General features: G+C 50.7%; 1 protein-coding gene across 1 annotated transcript; it reads right to left on the bottom strand.

Moving 5' to 3' along the window:
• Window positions 1–1,234: 1,234 nt before the first annotated feature.
• ISG20 (interferon stimulated exonuclease gene 20) lies at window positions 1,235–18,990 on the bottom strand. Its single transcript, XM_061158668.1, has 4 exons — window positions 18,833–18,990; window positions 18,286–18,537; window positions 2,657–2,857; window positions 1,235–1,448 (listed from the first exon to the last, which is right to left on the bottom strand). Exons 2-4 carry the CDS (start codon window positions 18,511–18,513, stop codon window positions 1,362–1,364), a joined length of 516 nt encoding a protein of 171 aa, XP_061014651.1. The 5' UTR covers window positions 18,514–18,537; window positions 18,833–18,990; the 3' UTR covers window positions 1,235–1,361.
• Window positions 18,991–23,219: the final 4,229 nt, after the last annotated feature.

The following is a 23,219-nucleotide window of genomic DNA, read 5'->3' as shown; positions in this document are numbered from 1 at the left end:
CCTGGCTGCCCTGAGCCTCAGTTCAGCAGCTGATGAGGGCATCTAGAGGGTCCCTGGAGCTGCCCTCCATCCATGTTAAAGACCCAGCCCCTCACACCTGCCCAAGGGTCCCTCAGGCTGGTTCTACCTGCAAGTCAGAGAAATGGTCCAAAGTCACAGCCAGACAAGCAGCTGCACCCAACATGTTCCAAAGTTCATTAACAATCAGAAGAGGTCTGGACTCCAAAACGTGGGAGACAAGGTAGGGGAGAATCCAGAGAGATCAAGCTGCACTTCCCCCTCCCCTTCCCTAACCAGGCTTTCAGATGTCAGTGGTACAAATTGGAGGCTGCCATTGTAAAACAATCTGAGTGTAAAGCCCTGGCGTTCGGAGTTGGATGGGCCTGGATTTGAATCCCTTGGCTTTAACCTCACCTGGAGCCCCTCATCCCTGCAGTGGGCCATTGAGGACACATCCAGCAGGGCTATGCCCTCTCTGCATGAACAGGCAGCCGAGGGACTTGGAGGGGGGTGAGGCTGGACCAGTGACCTTATTCCCCCTGGTGGTGCTCAGCCCTGAGGCCAGTGGCTCATCCTTGGCTGCACAGCACAGTCTCCTCATGCAGGAAGTGCTTCTCAAAGCATGGTCCCCGGATCAGCACAAGACATCAAGGGGGTACCTGTCAGGAATGCAGATTCCTGGATTTCCCCCACCCAGCCCTGCTGAATCAGAAACTCTGGGATGGGGCCCAGCAGCCCCTAAGTGATGCTCAAGTACCAGGGTGATTAAAAGGTACTTTATGTGACTTGAATGTCTTACGCATCTGAATCACCTCTGGAGGTCAAAATATTAACAGGTGCCTGCCCCACCCCAACCTCCACATCCAGGGATTCTGGTTCAGTGAAGCTGAAGAGGGACCCAGTCAGAGATTAAAATAACAACTCTGCAGATGATTCTACTGCACAACATTGGAGCTGGGTGTCATCCTCAGGAAAGAGTTCCCCCTTCTGGGCATAAATGCAGCTAGAAAGGCAGGTGGAGATAATTAATTGTATTAATTGTCACATGGATTTCTCAGACTCGCAGATTCAAGACATTAAGGAAACTGACACTCCTTAACATTGACATCCCTTAAGTGATGGGAACACTTGAGCCCCCATCCCAGTTCATGTTGGTTGCCCTCTCAAGTGCTGGGTGGGATCCACCAACACCCGGCTCAGAGAGAAGAAAGAAAAAGAGGAGGATCCAAGGGAGTAGAGAAAATATAGAGCTATTTTATTGCTAAAAATGCATTTTACAAAAGCAACAGAGTTTTTGTTCTGAAGAGACAAAAGGCCCCTAGTCCTTGGGGAGGGGCTAAAATCCACCAGGCGTGCAACCCTCACTGATCTCGAATTCTCCTGGAGATGCGGTAGAGCTCCATGGCTGCCTTGGCGTCTTCCACCGAGTTGTGTCCCAGCACGCTGTCCTGCAGACACAGGACAGAGAAGGGACTGGGGGCTGAATCCAGGCGCCATGGGACTTGGGCCTTCTCTGCTCACACCCTGAGTCCAGGGCTGAAGTGGGTCAGGGGTGAGTCTCCAAAGCCTCTGATAGAACAGATTCAGCTGGTGGCTGGAGCAGGCCTGGCTTCAGGCAGTTCTCACAGGGAGCCCAGGGCCCGGGGAACATGGACATAGATGTTTCCAGAGTGCTCCTTGCTCAGCACGTTGAGAACAGGACTCTTCAGTGAATCCAGGAGCTGACACTCTGTCCTGGGTCCCTGGTGCCATAAGCCCTGCAGAGGGGCCCAAACTCAAGCCCATCCCCTGCCTCCTGCACATTCCTGCTCCCCAGACAAGCTGCCCCCCGCCACTCCTCAGACTGGGGCTCGGGCTCTCCCCTCCTCAGGCCCCCCTCTCCTGCCTCCTGCACCAAGACACACCCTGCACCCTCCACTTGGACTTGTTTTCCTGCCTGCCCCCTGTCCTCCGTCCCTGCTCAGGACACCTGCCCTCCCCGCTCAGATGCATTGATGGACAGGTCATGGGCCTCCCTCCCTTCAACCATGAGTTTCTCAAGGACAAGCAGGACTTTGCTCACCCGGGTCCTCAGCCTCTGGTCCAGCCTGGCCCTGAGCAGGTGCTTCTTAAACATCCGCTGAGCCCAAGTGGCCACAGCTCCTAGTGTCCAGCCTGCCTCCCTGGGCCCTTCCGCCCTGGTGAGCTCCCAGCATAGGCCTGCCCCCACCTGGGGCTCGGAGTTAGGGCCCTGAGAGCAGCATCAGCTGCGGCCTGATGGGCACTGTGTGTAAACGGTGCGGCTCCCTGGGGACACCCGAGGTCTGCGCTCTACACCGTTCCCCCAGAGGTGGGCTGGAGGGTGAAGCCTCAGTTACCCACAGGGAAACTGGCCTGACTGAAAACAAACTAAATCACCTTGATGGGCTGTCTTCCCTTCCCTGGCCCTTGTCCTCACCCTACAGACTTCCTGGGTCAGCTCTCAGATGGACGCCGTGCCCGCCCTCCTTCTGGGGAAAGCCCGTGCCTCTCAGGACCACGTGGGGGAGTTGAGGTGAGCAGAGCATCTCTGGGGCCACATATGTGCTCTGGAGGCACTGGAGGGCTTTAGAGTCCTGTAGGGAAGGCCAGCCCCCCACCCCACGCCCACCCCGCCAGGTAACGGGGCGGCCCTCACCTGGATGCGCCGCCCGAGGAGGCGCTGGCTCAGCACACGCAGGGAGACCCGCCGGCAGTACTGCAGGCCCGCCTCGCGCCACAGCAGCCGGTCGGCGGCCGTGTCGTAGATGGCGTAGTTGCTCATGTTCTCCTTCAGCGCCTTGAAGTCGTGCTTCAGGTCATGGCCCACCACCAGCTTGCCCTTCAGCACCTGCAGGATCTGGCCAGGAAGACACGGGCCCCACACGTCACCCAGGGCCCTTCCAGGTGGGTCTGGGACAACTCAGCGCCATCAAGGGGGCGGGCCTGGAGCAGCGCCTCCTGGACTTGCTGTGAGCATGAGCAAACCACTGTCCCTCCCTGGGCTTGGGACATATATATCAGGGAGAAAAAGACACTGGAGCAGGCCCTTCATCACCTTCAACAGGTTAGTTCCGCCTGAAGGCCTATCCCAGCTTCTTTGGTGGTTGCCTTGGGGGTTTCCCTGGTGGTTCAGACAGTAAAGAATCTGCCTGCTAATGTAGGAGACTGGGTTTGATCCCTGGGTTGGGAAGATCCCCTGGAGAAGAGAATGACAACCCACCCTACTGTTCTTGCCTGGAGAATCCCATGGACAGAGGAGCCTGGCAGGCTACAGTCCGTGGGGTCACAAAGAGTGGAACACAACTGAGCAACTAATAGTTTACTTTGGATAATAGCAATGCCAATGGTCCCATGAGCCAGGCTCTCACTCATGTTCATCACATACATTATGTTATTTAATCCTTTCAACAACCCTCCTGAGGCAGGTGGAATAATAACCTCCCAGAAATGCCCACTTCCTAATCCCCAGGACCTGTAAACATGTTATATGGCAAAGGGAAATTAAAGTTGCAGATGAACTTCAGGTTGCTAATCAGATGACCTTAAAAGAGGGGGAGTTTCTGAGACTTGCCTGGTAGTCCAGTGGTTAAGAATTCAACTGCCAAATGCAGGGGACATGGGTTTGATCCCTAGTCCAGGAACTAAGATTCCACGTGCCTTGGGACAACTAAGCCCACGTTCTGCAACTACTGAAGCCTGCTCACCTAGAGTTGGTGCTCTGCAACTAGAGAAGCCACAAAAGTGAGAAGCCCGTGCATTACAACTAGAGAGTAACCCCTGCTTTCCGCAACTAGAGAAAGCCCAAACGCAGCAACAAAGACCCAGAGCAACGAAAAACAAAACTAGGGAGAGGTGTTTTTTTGTTTGGTTGGTTTTTTTAGGGAGAGTTTTTGGATGATCCAGAGGGGCCCAGCATAATCCCAAGGTCCTTATATGTGAAAGTCAGAGAGATATGACTTAAGAACTTGATGGGCTGTCTCTGGCTGTGGAGGTAGAGGAAGGGGCCGAGAGTCAGGAACACAAGAAGCCAGGAGCTGGGAAAGACAAGGAAATGAATCCTCCACCAGAGCCTCCTCCGGGGTTTCCCTGGGGGCTCACAGGGTAACAAATCTGCCTGCAATGTGGGAGACCTGGGTTCGAGCCCTGGATCGGCAAGATTCCCTGGAGAAGGGAATGGCTACCCACTCCAGTATTCTTGCCAGGAGAATTCCATGAACAGAGGAGCCTGGTGGGCTACAATCTATGGGGTCACAAAAAGTCAGACATGACTAGCAGCTAACATATACCGGAGGCTCCAGAAATGAAAACAGCCCTATGGACACTTCAGTCTCAGAAGAATGAGACCCCCATTGGGCTTCTGAACCACAGAACTGTGAGACGGTAAATTTGCATTATTTTAAACCACGCAGTCTTTGGTTTTGTTATAGCAGCTGTAGAAAACCAATACAGGTATGAGTGAGGGCTATGTTTAACTGAATTTTGCAGTTGAAAACACTGAACTATCAAGAAATGGAGTAATTTACTCAAGGTGATTCTGATGATTTTAAAATATTTGCAGATTCCTTGACACTCCTCTCAGAAAAGATGGAGCCTAGGACTTCCCTGGTAGTCTAGAGATTGAGAATCTGCCTGCCAATGCAGCAGACATGGGTTTGATCCCTGGTCTGGGAAGATCCCACATGCTGCAGAGCAGCTAAGCCCAGGCGCCACAACTGCTGAAGCCTGAGTGCCCAGAGCCCATGCTCTGCAACAAGAGAAGCCACAAGGAGAAATCCGTGCACCGCAACTAGAGAGTAGCCCCTGCTCATCACAACTAGAGAAAGCCCACTTGGGATGCAGGAATGAAGAAGATCCAACTCAGCCAAAAATAAATCAAATTTTTAAAAGAAAAGAAAACATGCCATCTGATTCCCTTTACCTTGAATATGAGCCAGGCTGTGTGATGTCTGACCTCTCGATGGAGCCAATGTTCCAGGATCCCTGAGTCACCCTGAAACCACCATGCTGGGGAGACCACCCTGAGTTACGGAGTTGTGCCCAAGGAGCCCCAGCCTCACGACAGGTGGGTGAATTCATCCCGTGATTCCAACCCCAGGCCTGCCGGGTGCCTCAGCTGCCCGGCTGTCCCTGTCCGAGCCCTGCCCAGATTGCAGATGCGTGGGTGACATAAACATTGACATTGTCTGGAGCCCTTGGTTTTGGGGTGACTTGCTAAGCATCATTTGATAACTGGGACAGTCACACAGTTAGTTCGTGGCAGGGCCAGCCCTCAAAACCAGCAGGCCAGCTCCAGTGCCTGCTGGTCACACCACGTTATGTGGAAGAGCCTCCTGCTCCCAGCCTCTGCCAGCCCCCCAGGCAAGCTGCAGGGGGCGACCCTGAGAGTGCCCCAGCCCTGCACGTGTGCCCAGGCCACCCCTTTTGCTTCTATTCTTGCCTCCTCTCCCACGGTGGCCAAATAGAGAGCCTCAGTCACTGGCCACACAGAGGGGCCACCTTTCCTTCCCTCGGCTGCCCCTGGGGAGGACGGGGTCGGGGGGTGCTTGGGGCAAGCTGTCCCAGGTGCCGTCTGGGCAGCAGCTCATGGCCATCTCAGGCCCGCCTGGGACAGCTCTTCAGCAGCCTTCGTCTCTTCCTCTGTGCCCAGGAAGGAACCTCCAGGTGGCTAACACCCTCCGTGTCCTGCTTCTGCTTCTAGTTGCTTCCCCAGACATCAAGTGGGACCTTTGACTTGCTCGCCCTTGTGGCCACTTTGCAGAAGAGAAGCCGAGTCTCCCAGAAGTGAGGTGAGAGACTTCCCTGGTGATCCAGTGGTTAAGAATCCACCTTGCAACACAGGGGAAGTGGGTTCGATCCCTGGTTGGGGAGCTAAGATCTCAAACACTATGGTGCAAATAAGCCAGTGTGTATCAACTAGACAGACCATGCTCTGCAAGGATAGATCCTGGATGATGCAACAAAAATCCTGCGTGCTGCAACTAAGATGTGATGCAGCCAAATAAGTAAATTTTTTTTAAAAGTGAGGGGACCTGTCCACAGTCACAGCACTGGGGACAGGGTGGGTCCATCCTACCATCAGCCCCTCCATTACTGAGGTTTTGTTGGGAATGGTGGCTCAGGCAGTAAAGAGTCTGCCTGAAATGCAGGAGACCTGGGTTTGATCCCTGAGTTGGGAAGATCCCCTGGAGAAGGGAACGGAAACCCACTCCAGTATTCTTGCCTGGGAGAATCCCATGGACAGAGGAGACAATCCATGGGATCACACAGAGTCGATAACAACTGAGGACTAACACTTTCTCCAGACAGACCACCGCCCAACCTAGGGACCGGAGAAAAAGCTCCAAGAATGAGGCTGGACCACTCCTGAGAGACACCAGTGCTTGTCACACTTGGGCTTAGGGATCAGCTGGTCAACCTCACCAAAATCTGGATTCAACTGCGGGATTCTGCCTTTCTAACAGGTGGTGGGGATGCTGGAGGTCTGTGGGCCCCCTGAGCAATGAGGGCACACGACCTCTGAGCAGAGGCTGGAGGAGAACCCTAAGTGTGAGGGAAAGGACTCAAGCAGCATGCAGGGGAGGGCTTGCGGCCCAGGCTGGGGGATGTGGCTGTGCTGGGTGGCCAGGGCCCACATGCCTTTCTTTGCTGACGTCTTTTATGTTTCTGAACAGCGGGGCCTGTTTTCTTGTCTAGGAGATGACTCAAATCTAGTTCACACAAAGCCCTGAGGGGGCTGTGATATCCCAGAGTCAACCGCAGTAGCCGGTTCCAGGCTAAGTGGGCCAAGTCATCGCAGGATAGATTCCCGGGAAATTCATCACTTCCCGAGCCCAGGGGTCCCCGCGGCGGGGTGGGGGGAGGGCGGGCATGGGTACATTCAGGATCATAAGACTCATCATGAGACAAATAAAAGATGAAGTGAACAAGAAGTAGAAGGACAAAGAAGCAGGGGAGGGAAGAGAACTGTCCCTTTAGCAGGGAGATGTCAACTCTTCAGGACAAAGATTCTGGGACTTGCTGTGTGGTCTCAGGGAGGTCAAGGACCATCTCTGGGTTTCAGTTTCCCTCTTTGTAAAGGGAGAGGCCTGGAGAGGTGAGCTCCACAGACTTTTTGAGGCAAGGCAGAGAGGGAAATCCAGGGAGGTGTGGAGGTGCCAGCTGGCAAGGCCTCTGGGCTGTGTGACCTGCTGGCTGCTGACCTGCCCTGAATCAGGGTCGTGAGGCAAATGTGTCCAATGCACTGGATGGAGGCTCAGGTTCCTGGAAAGAACTGGAGAGGGTGGGGGAAAGGGACATTCACCCATTCGTTCTCATTGCCTGGCTCTGGGTCAGGTACTTTCCTCTCTTCATCATGAGACCTCACAACAAGAATGTTCTTAATGTCAATTTATAGTGGAGAGGGCTGAGGATCAGAGAGGGTGAGAGGCTTGCCCAGGTCACACAGAGGGTGAGTTGACTGCTGAGATGCCGTGTGTCCAGACCTGCCTAAACCTGTCACTATTATTACAGTTGTTATTATTACCATCTGTTGAGAACCTAGGGATTGTATTAGCATTATTAATTTCACAGTGGAAATTAATAATGTCTATTTGGAGGAGAATAGATACATGTATGGCCAGGGCTTCCTAGCCCCAGGTGGCTCAGTGGTAAAGAATCTGCCAGCCAGTGCAGGAGATGCAAGAGATGCGTGTTCCATCCCTGGGTTGGGAAGGTCCCCTGGATGAGGAAATGGCAACCCACGCCAGAATTCTTGCCTGGAAAATTCCACAGACAGGAGCCTGGAGGGCTATGGTGCACATATGGACTGAGTGCACATACACACATATGTATGGCTGAGTCCCTTCATTGTTCACCTGAAACTGTCACAGCACTGTTTGTTAATTGGCTATGCGCATGCTCAGTTGTGTCTGACTCTTTGTGACCCTATGGACTGTAGCCTGCCAGGCACTTCAGTCCATGGGATTCTCCAGGCAAGAGTACTGGAGTGCGTTGCCATGCCCTCTTCCAGGAGATCCTCCCTACCCAGGGATCAAACCCAGGTCCTCTGCATTACAGGCAGATTCTTTACCAACTGAGCGACTGGGGAAGCCCCATTAGTTGCCTATACCCCAATACAAAATCTGTGGAAAATTCTGAAAGAGATGGGAATACCAGACCACCTGACCTGCCTCTTGAGAAATCTGTATGCAGGTCAGGAAGCAACAGTTAGAAGTGGACATGGAACAACAGACTGGTTCCAAATAGGAAAAGGAATACGTCAAGGCTGTTTATTGTCACCCTGCTTATTTAACTTATAAGCAGAGTACATCATGAGAAACTCTGGGCTGCAGGAAGCACAAGCTGGAATCAAGGTTAATGGGAGAAATATCAATAACCTCAGATATGCAGATGACACCACCCTTATGGCAAAAAGTAAAGAATTAAAAAGCCTCTTGATGAAAGTGAAAGAGGAGAGTGAAAAAGTTGGCTTAAAGCTCAACATTCAGAAAACTAAGATCATGACATCCAGTCCTATCACTTCATGGCAAATAGATGGGGAAACAATGGAAACAGTGGCAGACTTTATTTTTGGGGGCTCCAAAATCACTGCAGATGGTGACTGCAGCCATGAAATTAAAAGGCGCTTACTCCTTAGAAGGAAAGTTCTGACCAACCTAGACAGCATATTAAAAAGCAGAGACATTACTTTGCCAACAAAGTTCCGTCTAGTCAAGGCTATAGTTTTTCCAGTGGTCATGTATGGATGTGAGAGTTGGACTATAAAGAAAGCTGAGCGCCGAAGAATTGATGCCTTTGAACTGTGGTGTTGGAGAAGACTCTTGAGAGTCTCTTGGACTGCAAGGAGATCCAACCAGTCCATCGTAAAGGAGATCAGTCCTGGGTGTTTATTGGAAGGACTGATGCTGAAGCTGAAACTCCCAATACTTTGGCCACCTGATGCGAAGAGCTGAGTCATTTGAAATGACCCTGATGCTGGGAAAGACTGAAGGCAGAAGAAGGGGACAACAGAAGATGAGATGGTTGGATGGCATCATCGACTCAATGGACATGAGTTTGGGTAAATTCCAGGAGTTGGTGATGGACAGGGAGGCCTGGCGTGCTGCAGTCCATGGGGTCGCAAAGAGTCGGACACGACTGAGTGACTGAACTGAACTGACTGAAGAGAAAAAATTAAATGGATAAAGAGATAAGATGGCTGGATGGCATCACCAACTTGATGGAAATGAGTTTCAGCAAGCTCCAGGAGTTGGTAATGGATAGGGAGGCCTGGTGTGCTGCAGTCCATGGGGTCGCAAAGAGTCGGATATGACTGAGTGACTGAACTGAACTGACTGAAGAGAAAAAATTAAATGGATAAAGAGATAAGATGGCTGGATGGCATCACCAACTTGATGGAAATGAGCTTCAGCAAGCTCCAGGAGTTGGTAATGGATAGGGAAGCCTGTCGTGCTGCAGTTCATGGGGTCGCAAAGAGTCAGACATGACTGAGCAACTGAACTAAACAATGCAAAATAAAAACTTTAAAAAAAAACAGTGATGTAATAACTTTAAATAAAATATTATCTAACAGAAAAAAGTACATTAATTAATAATTTCCGCTGCTGAGCCCGTGACAGCCCTCAGTAAAGATTTCTGATTCCGGAATATGGGCCCTATAAGGCGGGGATTGTCATAGCATCTTACTGACAGGGACAGAGGGTGCCGGGTGGTGTGTACCATGTCACTCATTAGGGGAATGACAGGCCCAGGTGCAGGAATCTGCCCGCATCCTCTTTCCACTGTGTTTTCCCTCTAGTCCAAGTATTTACCGGACGGGCCTGATCAAAAAACTACCGGGGGCCGTTGTTAAAAGACCAGAGGGTGGGGCCCTACTCCAGACCGGCCAAAGCATCATCACCAGGGAGGGGCATTAGCAAATGTTCCAGGGTATTCCTCCCATCTGCCGAGTTTGGAAATGCTGGCTCTGATGTCTGTCTTTCCATCTGTCCATGCCTGGGTGCCAGGAGAGGTGATTATAAGGCACTCTGAAGAATGTTGCCCTTGTGGAAGTCCCCTCCTGCCATTGTCATGAGGGACCCTGTACTCCTCTTTCCTCCTGAACCCTGCCAGGCTCTTCGGGTGTCCTGGCCCCTAGCTTGTGTCTGCTTCCCACAAGGCTGCTTAACCCGCGGAAAACCTGGATGACAAAGTTGTCTTCCTCCACCTGGCTGAGCCTCAGAAAGACATGCCAGGTGTCAGGACCCCAACAGGGTCCTTGACCCAGGCAAGGGCTATGTCACTGTGCAGCTGAAACCACTCCCTGCTCACAAGCCACTGTGGCTTCCTTTCCGTTTCCCACCTAAGCCACGATGACTCACAAGGTTCAGTTTCTCTATTTGTGAACTAACAGCATCATTATAATTCTCCAATCCCAGTCATGGGGTAGATGCTACTCACTACACCAGTTAACAGTAGAAGAGCATTTATTTACACAAGTATGTTACAGACTTTCCTGGTGCTGCAGTGGATAAGAATCTGCCTGCCAGTGCAGGGGACACAGGTTCAATCCTCACTCCAGGAAGATCCCACATGCCGTGGAAAAACTAAGCCCATGCACCACGTACTAAGCCCACGTGCCATGAGCCTGCACTCCACAATAAGAGAAACCACAGCAACGAGAAGGCCACACACTGCAACGAAGACGCAGTGCAACCAAAAATAAAACAAATAAATAGAAAACTTAGGGTTTTTTTTAAGTGAATTACAAGTTATTGACCATCATCATTAGATTAAAACATGAATTAAAAGAGTGTTGAGGGGCTTCCCTGATGGTCCAGTGGTTAAGAATCTGCCTTCTAATGCAGGGGACATGGGTTCCATCCCTGCTTGGGCAGCTAAGATTCAACGTGCTGAGGGGCAACCAAGCCTGCGTGTCATAACTGGAGAGACGTCCACACACCACAATGAAGAGTTCGTGTGTCTCAACTCAGAGCCAGTGCAGCCAAATAAATATTTTTTTAAAAAAAGAGCATTGACCTGTCAGATGAAAGCTCTGAATCTGAGCACTGAGTTGTAGCCCAGCCTGCTGTGTGTCCTTAGGAAGTCACTGCCCCTCTCTGGACCTCAGTCTCCTCACAGGTTCCCTCCTGTGCTGACAGTCTGGTTTATGGGCCTCTCTGTAGACCAGGGTTCTCAACCTGGGAACTACTAGCATTTGGGGCCCGATACTTCTTTGGTGTGAGTGTGTGTTCTGTGCATTGTAGGATTCTAGCACCATCTCTAGCCTCAAGCCATTGGATATTAATGACAGCCTTCCCCGCCTCACTTACGACAATCAGAAATGCCTCCTGAGGTTGCTAAAAATGTCCCCTTGGGGGCAGCATCACGGTGCACTGAGAACCACTGCGTTAGATGACAGTCAGACCTACAGGTGTCAGAAGATAACAAGGCAATTACCTTGCATTATAAAAGCAGTGTCGGAACTTCCCTGGTGGTTCAGTAGTTAAGAATCTGCCTTCCAATGCAGGGGACATGGGTTCAATCCCTAGTCAGGAAACCAAGATCCAACATGCTGTGAGGCTACCAAGCCCATGTGCCACAACCACTGAGCCCAGACATCTCCACTACAGAGCCCAAATGCTCTAGAGCCTGTGTGCCCCTACAAAAAAAAAAAAAAAATCCCACATGTGAGAGCAAAGATCCTGTGTGCAGCAACTATGACCCAACACAGCCAAATAAATAAATATTGAAGATAAATAAAAAAAGCAATATAATACCATTATAAAAAATAAAAAAGAGAACAGGGTGAGGGGAGTCCACTCGAAGCTTTGGTGCCTTGTGGCCACATTGCTCCTGAGTGTCCCGGGAGGACTAGCGGGCTTAGTGGCTCCTCAAAGGCCACCTGGCTTCTACGACCTGGTTGATGGCTCACTGCTAGCTTGGTCCACTCCCCATTCCCATGGGAGGAAGAGACAGGTTGGTGAGCCGCCTTTGGAAAATGCCTTCAAGAAACCAAGGCTTGGCGAGCCCTTGACTCACCTGAGAGGTGTCACCTGGCCTTGTGGGTCTGATAAATGGCTAATAGACTTCTGCCCTTTGGTGAGTCCCCCCGTACATCTCAGGTTCTGCGAGCCTGGCCTTTGGGATTGAAATACTGAGGATGATGAGTGGGGTCGATGTGTCTCGATGTCTTTGTTCATGAAAACAAACGACAGGGTCTTCCCTGGTGACTCGGCGGCGAAGAATCTGCCTACTAGTGCAGGGGAGACAGGTTCCATCCCTGATCCAGGAAGATCTCACAGGCAGCAGAGCAACTAAGCCTGTACACCACATCTATTGAGACTGTGCTCTAGAGTCCAGGAGCTGCTACTACTGAAGCCTGATCACCCTAGAACCCACCCCCTGCACTGCAACTAAAGAGTAGCCCCGCTCCCCGAAACTGGAGAAAAGCCCTTGCAACAGTGAATATCCAGCACAACCAAAAATAAATAAATAAATAAAATTTAAATATATATATATATATATATATATATCTTTAAAAAAAAAAAAAAAAAGAAAATGACGGCAGCTGCCTCATCCCTCAGCTTCACTCTCATGCTGCACTGACACTGTCCATGTGTACACCAGGCACAGAGAAGACTCTTGAGAGTCTCCTGGACAGCAAGGAGATCAAACCAGTCAATTCTAAAGGAAATCAACCCTGAGTACTCACTGGAAGGACTGATGCTAAAGCTGAAGCTCTGATATTTTGGCCACCTGATGTGAAGAGACGACTGATTGGAAAAGACCCTGATGCTGGGAAAGATTGAAGGCAGAAGGAGAAGAGGGTAACAGAGGATGAGGTGGTTGGATGGCATCACCGATTCAGTGGACATGAACTTGGGCAAACTCCTGGAGATGGTGAGGGACAGAGAAGCCTGGTGTGCTACAGTCTGTGGGGTCGCAAAGAGTTGAACACGACGTGGTGACTAAACAACACCACCAGGCACTTAGCGCTCACAGTTAAGTGAACTCACACATCCACACACTGATCACAGGATCAGAACTTCCCAGGGGAAGCCCCGGGGACAGAATTTGAGTCTCTGTTCCTCCCCTTCCTTGGACAGTCTGCTCAGCCTTGTGCCTTAGTTTGCGCATCTATAAAATGGAGTGATGAGACTACCTTCCAGGCTGTGGTGAGGAATAAAGGTAGTGGTGTGTTGAAAGCGCTTAGAACAGGGCCTGGTCATGATGCTGGATACACCTGTGCTACTTTGTCACATCAGCCCTACGTCACAGAGGAGCATGGACACAGAGAGGTTTAGCAACAAGCTGGGGGACGTAGGGCAATCAGGTGGCAGAGCTGGGACTGGACCCACATCCAGCCAAGTCTAAAGACAGTGTGCTTGCTTCTGCTCCCTGGACTGTGCGTGTATTACCGCATCTTGACAGCAAAGGCCAACACGAGGGCAGAGGCAGTTCTGGTCCATGCAGCTGCCAGGACTCCTGTGCGTGCTAAGTCACTTCAGTTGTGTCCAGCTCTTTGTGACCCCATGGACTGTAGCCCACCAGGCAAGAATACTGGAGTGGGTTGCCGTGCCCTCCTCCAGGGAATCTTCCTCCCAACCCAGGGACTGAACCTGCGTCTCTTAGGTCTCCTACATTGGCAGGTGGGTTCTTTACCACTAGCGCCACCTGGGAAGCCCCAGGACTCCTGTAGTATTACGAAAATCAATTCAACTCCAGTCCCACAAACACTCTCAGGGCACCTGTTATGTTCAAAGCACAGTCTCCAACCTGGGGTAGATAAAATACACAGCTGGAGCTGCAGAGCTAGGCAGACCTATGTGTGTGGCCAGGCAAGCTCTAAAGTGTGTGGTCTATGGGACTTCCCTGACAGTCCAGGGGTTAGGACTCTGTGGTTCCACTGCAGGGGGCATGGGTTCGATCTCTGGTGGGAGAATTGAAATCCTGCATGCTGAGTGTGTGGACTACAGCAAGGAGAGTGAGACTCCCAAGGGGATAGAGTGGGGGTGGAGAGGGTAAGGAGTGAGGAAGAGCATCACACAGGATACCCCTGGCCTGAGCCTGCCAGGACGACAGTATTTCTAGGGGAAGGAATGGGGAATGGGAGGGGGATGGGATGGGACTGAAGCACTGAGGGGTGATGGCTGAACTGAGAGAGATGCAAGAAAAGGTAGGTAGGTGGGGTTTGGGGGACCATGGATGTTGGGATAGGGGGACTCTAGGCAATGGGCAGCCTTTGCAGGTATTTGAACCAGGGGGTGGGGATGAGAGTGAGGACTGTGATCTGAGCCAGGCCTGGGGAAGTTTCTCTGGCAGCCGGGTAGGAGAGATGAGCAGGGAGCTTACCTTGTGCAGAAAACGAGAACCAGAATCTAAGCCCATGGTTCTCAGGGGAAGTTGGAAAGGGGACTGGATGTAAAATTTGAGTTTCTGCCCTGCCCTCTCCAGGGGCACATGGAGTGACCATCAGCCCTGAATCAGGCACTGTGCTTAGAGCTACAGACCACATCACCACACCCAGTGTTCTCAAGGCCAGGGAGGACATGTTAGCTCCTCCTTCACTGATGAGACAGCAGAGGCTCAGAAGGCTTCAATAATAACTTGCCAAACGTCACACCAACCAGTCAGTGACAGAGCAGGAAATGTGAACCACAGGGTGGTTTCAAAGATCTGCCCTGTCTTTGGATCCCCGCCTCCCTCCTTGTACAGCTGTGAGTGTGAGTGTGTGTGTGTGAGTGAGTATGTGTGTGTGTGCACGTGCGCACACTCAGTTGTGTCCAACTCTGCGACCTCGTGGACTATAGCCCCCAGGCTCCTCTGTCCTTGGGATTTTCCAAGCAAGAATACTGGCATGGGTAGCCATTTCCTTCTCCAGGGGATCTTCCCAACTCAGGGATTGAACCTGTGTCTGTTGCGTCTCCTGCATTGGTGGGCAGATTCTTTACCACTGGAGACACCTGGGGAGCCCTCTTGAATGGCTATTAAGTGCCTACTCTGGGCAGCACTCCGTGTTACACACCGGAAGGGCCTGGCATCATCTCCAGCTGAGAAAAAAAAGCATCTCAGCACCAAGTGTGGATGAGGACCAAGGTGTCCTGACTCCCAGGCCAGTGCCTGAGGGCGTCCGGGGAATTCCATTTCTCTGCGGCCTCCTCTCCCCCGCTCTGGACTCTTCTGCCCTTTCTTCCACCTTGGGGTGGGGAGGGACAGGGAAGGAGGAGAAGAGATGCCATACGGCCCACCTGACTGCTCCGTGGGGGTCTGAGTGTGGGCAGCCCCACGCAGGGTCCCTGGGCCTCCCATTGGCGCCTGAACAGCCCCACCTCTCCTTCGTGTTGCCCTCCCCTTCTTGTTCTCTGTCCTAACACTTCCTTCTTCCCCATCCTCCGGATGCTGCCGATGACTAAGATCCTTGCAACTGCTCCTCAGTCTCTCTGACTCTTCTCTCTACTGTCATCTCCTTCCTCACTCCCGCCCAGTCTCCCCAGCACTCCAGTTCAGGTTTTCTTGACAGTGGTTTTGATCCAGCCATGCTCTCACTCAAGAACCTTCAGTGGCTCCCTATGACACTGAGTTGCAGGCCCTGAATCCTCCCACCCCTTTGGCAAACAGCACCAGCCTCATGCAGCCTGTCTAGAACCACCCTGATGTACTGCGCCCCCTTCTCCGAGCTCCTTAGTATCCTGTTAGCTCCTCTAGAACAGTGCCGTCCAATAGAAAGAAACATAATGTGAGCCATGTGTATAATTTTAAATCTTCAGCAGCCATATTTTAAAAGTTAAAAGAAATAGGTTAAATTACCTTCAATATGTTTTATTTAACCTAACATACCAAAATATTATCATTTTAACATATCATCCATGTGAAACATTATTGTGGCATTTTATGTTTCTTTTTTTAATTTAGGTCTCTGTAATCCAGTGCGTATTTTATATTTACATCTCAGTTCAGACCAGCCACTTTTCAGGTGCTCACTAGTCACAGGTGATGCTCTATTGGACACACAGGTCTAGAGGTTTTGAGCCTTCTACATTCTATTTTTCTGAACTTGTAAGAGATGCTCAGTAATATGGGTTCAATATGTTTCCCCTCAAATCCACTTGTTGAAACCCTAGCCCCAACCATTTCAAAATGTGACCTTTTTGGAAATAGGGTCATGGCAGGTGTTATTGTTAGGATGTCATAATGGAATGTGCTGGTTCCATAACACAGGGGTCCCCAGCTACCAGTGCACTGCTGGTTAGGAGCCAGGCCACATAGCGGGAGGTGAGAGGAGGTGCAAGCGAAGCCTCCCCTGTATTTACAGCCGCTCTCCGTCACTCACATCACCACCTGAGCTCTGCCTCCTCTCGGATCAGCAGCAGCGTTAGATTCTCAGAGGTTCACACCCTACTGAGCTTGAATCATCCTCCTGAAACCATCCCCCAGCCCCCATCCATGGAAGCATTGTCTTCCATGAAACCAGTCCCTGACACCAAAAAGGTTGGTACTGCTGCCCTAACAAATACAACTGGTGTCCTTATAAAAAGGGGAAATCTGGGTACAGAGGCATGCATGTGTGAACATGAAGGCGGAGATTGGGGTGACATTTCTCTAAACCAAGGAACATCAAAGATGGCCAGCAGGACTTCCCTGATGGTGCAGTGGATAAGAATCTGCCTGCCAATGCAGGGGACATGGGTTCAGTCCCTGGTCAGGGAAGATTCCACATGCCACAGAGCAACTAAGCCGTTTCGCCACAACTACTGAGCCCGTGAACTGTAACTTCCAAGCCAGCGTGCTGCAACCACTGAAGCCTGTGCGCCTAGAGCCTGTGCTCCAAGCCAGTGAGAAGCCTGTGCACCGCAACAAAGACCCAGTGCAGCCCAAAATAAACGAATAACTAAATAACAGATGGCCAGCACACCGTCAGAGGCTGAGAGAGAGACACAGGTCAGGTTTTCCCTCAGAAGGAGCCTTCTGACACCTTGACGGGGGACTTCTAGCCTCTGGATCTGTGAGAACAGACATTTCTCTTGTCTAAGCCACCACTTTGTGGTACTTTGTTTCTGCAGCCCTAGCAAACCAACATTTAGTTCAAGAGACTCTCAGTTTCCTCATCTGCAATATGGGAACAAGAGAAGAATCCTAACAAGTAACAGGTTTATTCTGTTCTCTGTTTGTATTTTTTGGCCGTGCCATACAGCCTGTGGGATCTTTGGTCCTCGACCAGGGAGGGAACCTGCACCCCCTACACTGGAAGCACAGAATCTTAACCACCGGACCACCAGGGAAGTCCCTAGTTAACGGGTTTTTAATACTTCTATAGGCACTCTTTTCAAGCCCTCTCTCAAGCCTCACAATAATCCTGTGAGATTGCTACTGTTATCACGCCCATCGGGGAAATGGGGTCCAGAGAGTTCAAGGAACCTGCACAAAGTCACTTAGCACGTAAGGGGCAAAGCCAGGATCCAAACCTGGCCCTTAGCCCTGACCTAACAGCTCCAGAGGACGCTCCTGGCAGGCTGCTTTGTGAGGCATGAATGAGCTCCCGGATGGAACTCGGGGAGCATCCGGTGAGTAGCGAGTGCTCAGAAAACAGTGGCTATTGTTGTGGCCTCATCTCTGGCACAGGGAGCCACACACATGTGCGGGCCGTGGGACTAAAGTGAACCCTGTGCCTTTGTGTTCTTCATGAACTTCCCCAGATTGAGCTCACCTTCCCAGAAATGACTAAACCCTGATGCCACTTCTAGAGGGACTGAGTTTCCTTTTCATCGAGTGATTCAGAGAAACAGAAAGTAAACTGGAGGTGTCGCAAGTTGGAGGGCAAGAGGACTGGGAGACTTTGGCACGCCCCACCCACCTGGAAGGGTGGATGGCCTGTGGGGGTCTGGAAGCGAGCTCTCCCAGGGCTCAGGGAGGGGTCCCTTGCCAGTGAGGACCTCCAAGCCCCATCCACCCCCCATTTCCCCCGCTGGGCTCCCTGGAGGCAGCCAGCATAGAGGAAAGAATGGGGAATCTAGCCCCCAAATCAGTGTGTAGGGAGCATCAGGCAGGATATCCCCATCATGAGACCAGCAAGGTGGACCAGATGCCATGAAGGCTGCTCCCAGAGGCGAGCCTAAGGTTGTCTGATGTCTGATCCTTGGGGATGCAATGGCCACACCAATGGGTTTCTCACGCCCTGGTGCAGGGGTGGTGGGGAGTCGGACATGGCTAGAATTACAGGTCACAGATCCAGCACCCAGGGGAAGCACCAAAGGAGTGTGTATGTGTGGGTGTGTGTGTTCACCCGGCTGGCATCTGGCCTTCGCTTACCTCCAGCCTGGCCACGGCAAACGGAGTGGCCCCCTCCATGTTCCGAGCTGTGATTCCGCTGACCGGGGTCCTGTAGTCAGTGATGTCACCCTCGGGCCGGATGAACTTGTCGTAGAGCACGGAGCCGTGGTAGTCCACAAGGCTGCAGCGAGCCAAGCCACTCTCCCGGAAGGGCCCCAGCCCCACCATCTCGCAGTCCATGGCCACCACGTCTGCGCTCCTTGCCATGTTCCCCCGGGACGCTCAGATGTGCTGGATGGGGGCGGCAGGAGAGCCATCACTCGAAAGGCTGCCCGAGGCCCCAGGCGTCCTCAGCCACCTCCCAGGCAGCCGACACCCTCTGCCCTGCCCTTTGTCACAACACCACCTGGCACAGAGAGAAGCTGGATCCTTGCCACCCCAACTGGCCTCTTCACCCGGCGATCCCACGGCCTCTCCCGGGTCCTGCCAGGCAGCCTCAGGACCAAGATGCCCCCCTCCCACCACCACCCCTGGCCGCCGCTCCGGAGAAGTGTCTGGAAGCCCCCATCCTGTCCCCAGTTCTCACCTGCCTGCCTCTCTGATGCCCCTTTCTCAGCTACTGCAGTTGCTCTTAGCAGTGACTCATCTCTGACTTTAAGCCGGGAATCCTGACCCTGTTTCAGTTTCTGGTTTGTTATCAAGTGAAGTCAGGGGCGGAGGCCGGGCACGTGGGCTGGGTTGCCTCATCTCCTAGGGCTGCCGGCCTGTGGGGAGCTCAGTAGCCAGAGTCAGGACTGACGAAGCTGGAGGCCGGCTCCGTGTCTGGGTGTCCCATCTTTCTTTGCCCCTGCCCCTTCACCTAATCCCTCAAGCCCGCCCCTCCTCAGGTGACGCAGCTGATGTGAATGTTGTAGATTGCAACATCTGTCTCTTGGTTCTCACCCTCTGCCCAGAGAATAAACATCCTGGGGACTGGAGTCCAGGGACGGTCCCACAACTTCCAGAGCCACCACCAAATCTGATGCTCTGTGAGGTCATTCGTGGGGGCAGGGAGAACTGGCTCTTGGGACACTGAGGTTATTAACTGGGAAGTGCAGGAGAAGGTTGGGACGCAAGGGGGGCTAGCCCCCACCGCTGACCCAGCAGAGGCAAGGAGGCAGTGAGGGAGCCCTACGGCCTCCACCGGCTCAGCGGGTGTCTCAGAAACGGTCATGTCTGCCTTTGAAGGGCTCTGCCTCTGGCTATGCTGACACTGTTTGAGGACAAGGAGAAGCAGGCCTGGGCAGAGCCCCCACCAGCCTGGCTGTATTACCTAGAGGCTATAAGCCTGATGTGCTGCAGTCCTTGGGGTGGCAAAGAGTCAGACACGACAGAGCTACTGAACTGAACTGAACTGATGCTCTGAGAAATGGAGTATCTCCTGCCATATCCATAGACAAGGATGTCACCGACATCAGCAGGGTAGCCCTCCAGTGTGATCTGGTAAAGCCTGAGGGCACTCAGGAAGGTGTCTAACAGTATAACAGTCATCAGACGGCAGCCACCCTCCCTATGGTGAGCCCAAGGGAGCTCAGGATGTGAAAAGAACACAGGGTACTGGCCTGGGATAGCTGAGATGCATATGAAAGGAATGACTCCAGTGAGCCCAGACTCTTGCATCTTCCCATGCATAGAAAAGCACTGAATTCCTTAACTTGGGATATCTGTGCATGCATGCACGCTATGTCAAAGTGTTTGCATCCCTATGGACCACAGCCGGCCAGACTTCTCTGTCCATGGGATTCTCTAGGCAAGAATACTTGACTGGGTTGCTGTGCCCTTCTTCAGGGGATCTTCCCAACCCAGGGATTGGACCCACGTCTCTTACGTATACCTGCATTGGCAGGCGGGTTCTTTACCACGAGCACCACCTGGGAAGCCCTTGGGATATCTGGTTTTCTTTAATTAACAATAATCTTTTGATGTTCAGACTACCCAAAACTTTTGCAAAATTTTTGTTACAAAAGTTCAAAACTTTTGGGTGTTTTTTTGCGAAACTTTGTTTCAAAACCTCTGTATAACCTGGCTTCTCCCCTCACCTCCTTGGAGCAGTTCTCTCAGGGTCACTTGGGATGCCGTGGTCACTTGGGATGCCGTCTCCTGGGCCTGAAATGAAAGTCCTCAGTTGTGTCCAGCTCTTTGCAACCCCATGGACGATACAGTCTATGGAATTCCCTAGGCCAGAATACTGGAGTGGGTAGCCTTTCCCTTCTAAAGGGGATCTTCCCAACCCAGGGATTGAACCCAGGTCACCCGCATTGCCGACAGATTCTTTACCAGCTGAGCCACAAGGGAAGCCCAAGAATACTGGAGTGGGTATAAGTCCTAAAAATCCCACTGAATAAAACATAACTCTCATCTTTTTGATTGTGAATATTTTTTTAAGTCGACAGCTCTCCCAGGCTAGAACTCTGACCCTTTAGAACAATGTCTAGTACATAAGGAGCACTCAGTATCTATTGAATAAATGAGTTACAACTGGGGCAAAAATAGAATCAGCTTTAATGAGGAAATTGTCTGTAGGTACTGGGGTAAGTTGATCACCCCCCTTTTGCTTCCTACCACAGATCCACATGGAACAAGATTTGAGCTGTCAAATCTGACTGCCTCCAAATTGTCACAAAGATTAGCGGCTTGGAAAGGAATTTCCCCAGGTTCTTAATGTATTCATCAAAAGACATTCAGTTTCATTTAACAGACCTCAAAAAGAAAATCAGATACTGGAAAATGTTCAAAGGGTGAGGCATTGTTCCTGTGTTCTTGGTTCAAATTTGAGTTAGAAGTTTTGGTTCCCATTCTGAATGAGCAACTTTTCCTTGAATTCAGACTGTCTGGGGATTTTTTGTTCCTCAAATGCATAAAGGATTGTTACCCTGATTTAAGAGGAGATGCAAAATTCTTGCTACTTGAACATACATTGAAAAAGTAACTCCCTAAAGAAGGCTGAGCACTGAAAAAATGATACTTTCAAATTGTGGTGCTGGAGAAGACTCCTGAGAGTCCCTTGGACAGCAAGCAGATCAAACCAGTCCATCCTCAAAGAAATCAACCCTGAATACTCATTGGAAGGACTGATGCTGTAACTCCAATACTTTGACCACCTGATGCAAAGAGACAACTCATTGGAAAAGATCCTGATGTTGGGAAAGACTCAAGGCAAAAAGAGAAGAAGGCAGCAGAGGATGAGCTGATTGGATAGCATCACCAACTCAACGGACATGAATTTGAGCAACCTTTGGGTGATGATGGACAGGGAAGCCTGGCGTGCTGCAGGCCATGGGGTCGCAGAGTCGGACATGACTGAGCGATTGAGTTAACAACTGTGTGCTGAGGTTGGACACAGGAACTGCTAAAAGCCTAGCGGAAGAATGCCTGACTCCAACCAGGGGATAGGCTGCAGGGTTCCTAGTGGTGACGCTTCCCAGGTTTAATAGTGTCACTCATCAACCAGACCAAGTCCCCATCTCTCTTTGGGTCAGGTGACAGCAGGAAAATGAGGCAGTCCTGGCAAACCTCTCAACCTTAGCTGACACATACCCTGCCACAGTTGGCCCATTGGTAGGTCACATACCTGTCCCTACAGGCAATCTGCCTTTGAAATCCAGCTGTCACAAACCCGTAAACTATGTATGTGAATCCCAGAATTACATAACACAGATGGAACCACCTCAAACAGTTAGATATAGCAATTCCATGTGGTTCAACTTAAAACACATCAAACTGTACTAGTGGAATGAATACATTTTTAAATACACAGACACAAAAGAATGAATTAAACTATATACCAATAAACATGTGAAAAAGATGTTCAACATTAAATCAGGAAAGTGCAAATCAAAACCACAAGTAACTACCTCACACCTGTCAAAATGGTTATTACCAAAAAGATCACAATAACATATATTGGTGAGGATGTGGAGAAATTGGGACCCTTGTGTAGCCAGTGGGAAAGTAAAATGGTGCAGTTTACTGTGTAAAACAATATGAGATCCCTTAAAAAATTAAACGCAGAACTACCATGAGCCAGCAATCCCGTTTTCCTGGGTGTATATCCAGAAGAATCAAAAGTAGAGTCCTGGAGAGATACAGTCACATTTTTAACAATTTTTTAAAAAATGCTTGTCCATGGATGGCTGGATAAACAAATGATGGCATGTACATCCAAATGAATGTTACTCAGCCTTAAAATGGAAGGAAATTCTGACACATCCTACAACCTCAGCAATGAACTCTGGGGACATTTTGTTAAATGAAGTAAGCCAGACACAAAAAGGCAAATACTGTAGGATTCCACTTATCATTGTTCAATCATGTCTGACTCTTTGCAGCCCCACAGACTACAACACACCAGGTTTCCCTGTGCTTCACTCTCTCCTGGAGCTTGTTCAAATTCATGTCCATCGAGTCAGATTTCACTTATATGAGGTATCTAATCAAATACACAAAAACAAAGTGGAATGGTAGTTGCCAGGAGCTGAAAGGAGGAGGGTCTGAGGGGTTATTGTTTAATGAGCAGTCTCAGTTTTGTAAGATAATAACAGTTCTGGAGATGAGTTGCATAACAATGTGGGTATGTTTAACACTATTAACTGTACACTTAAAAATGGTTAAGATGGTAAATTTTAAGCTGTGTATTTTATATTTAAAACTAAAAAAAAATTTTAAGATAAAAAGTGAGTATATAGCTTCAAAGAGAAACAAGTTGAGTAAACTTGTGCTCTATAAATGATAGGGCAGTTACATAAAAAAATAAACTACATAAATTCAGTAGCTCTAATATTTTCTTGCCACATCCCAAAGCACCATCTTGAAATAAATACACAGGCCTCAAAGGCCTCAGCACCCATCAAGACTCGGTGCCCTGGGGTCCCACAACACCTCCACCAAGCACCCTCCCACCTCAGCTGGAGGATTCAAAGAAAAGGCCATTTCAC

This window comes from Dama dama, chromosome 13 (assembly GCF_033118175.1).
Source record: "Dama dama isolate Ldn47 chromosome 13, ASM3311817v1, whole genome shotgun sequence".
Lineage (NCBI taxonomy): Eukaryota > Metazoa > Chordata > Mammalia > Artiodactyla > Cervidae > Dama > Dama dama.
Note: the sequence above shows the minus strand (reverse complement) of the source record. Positions and strands in the feature narration are given on the sequence as shown.

Excerpts from the sequence above, each read along its gene's own strand:
- ISG20 (XM_061158668.1), bottom strand. The coding sequence starts at position 18,513 with ATGGCAAGGAGCGCAGACGTGGTGGCCATGGACTGCGAGATGGTGGGG. Across the intron at positions 2,858-18,285 it reads TTGCCGTGGCCAGGCTGGAG|ATCCTGCAGGTGCTGAAGGG; the intron begins GTAAGCGAAGGC and ends CTTCCTGGCCAG. Across the intron at positions 1,449-2,656 it reads TCCTCGGGCGGCGCATCCAG|GACAGCGTGCTGGGACACAA; the intron begins GTGAGGGCCGCC and ends CTGTGTCTGCAG.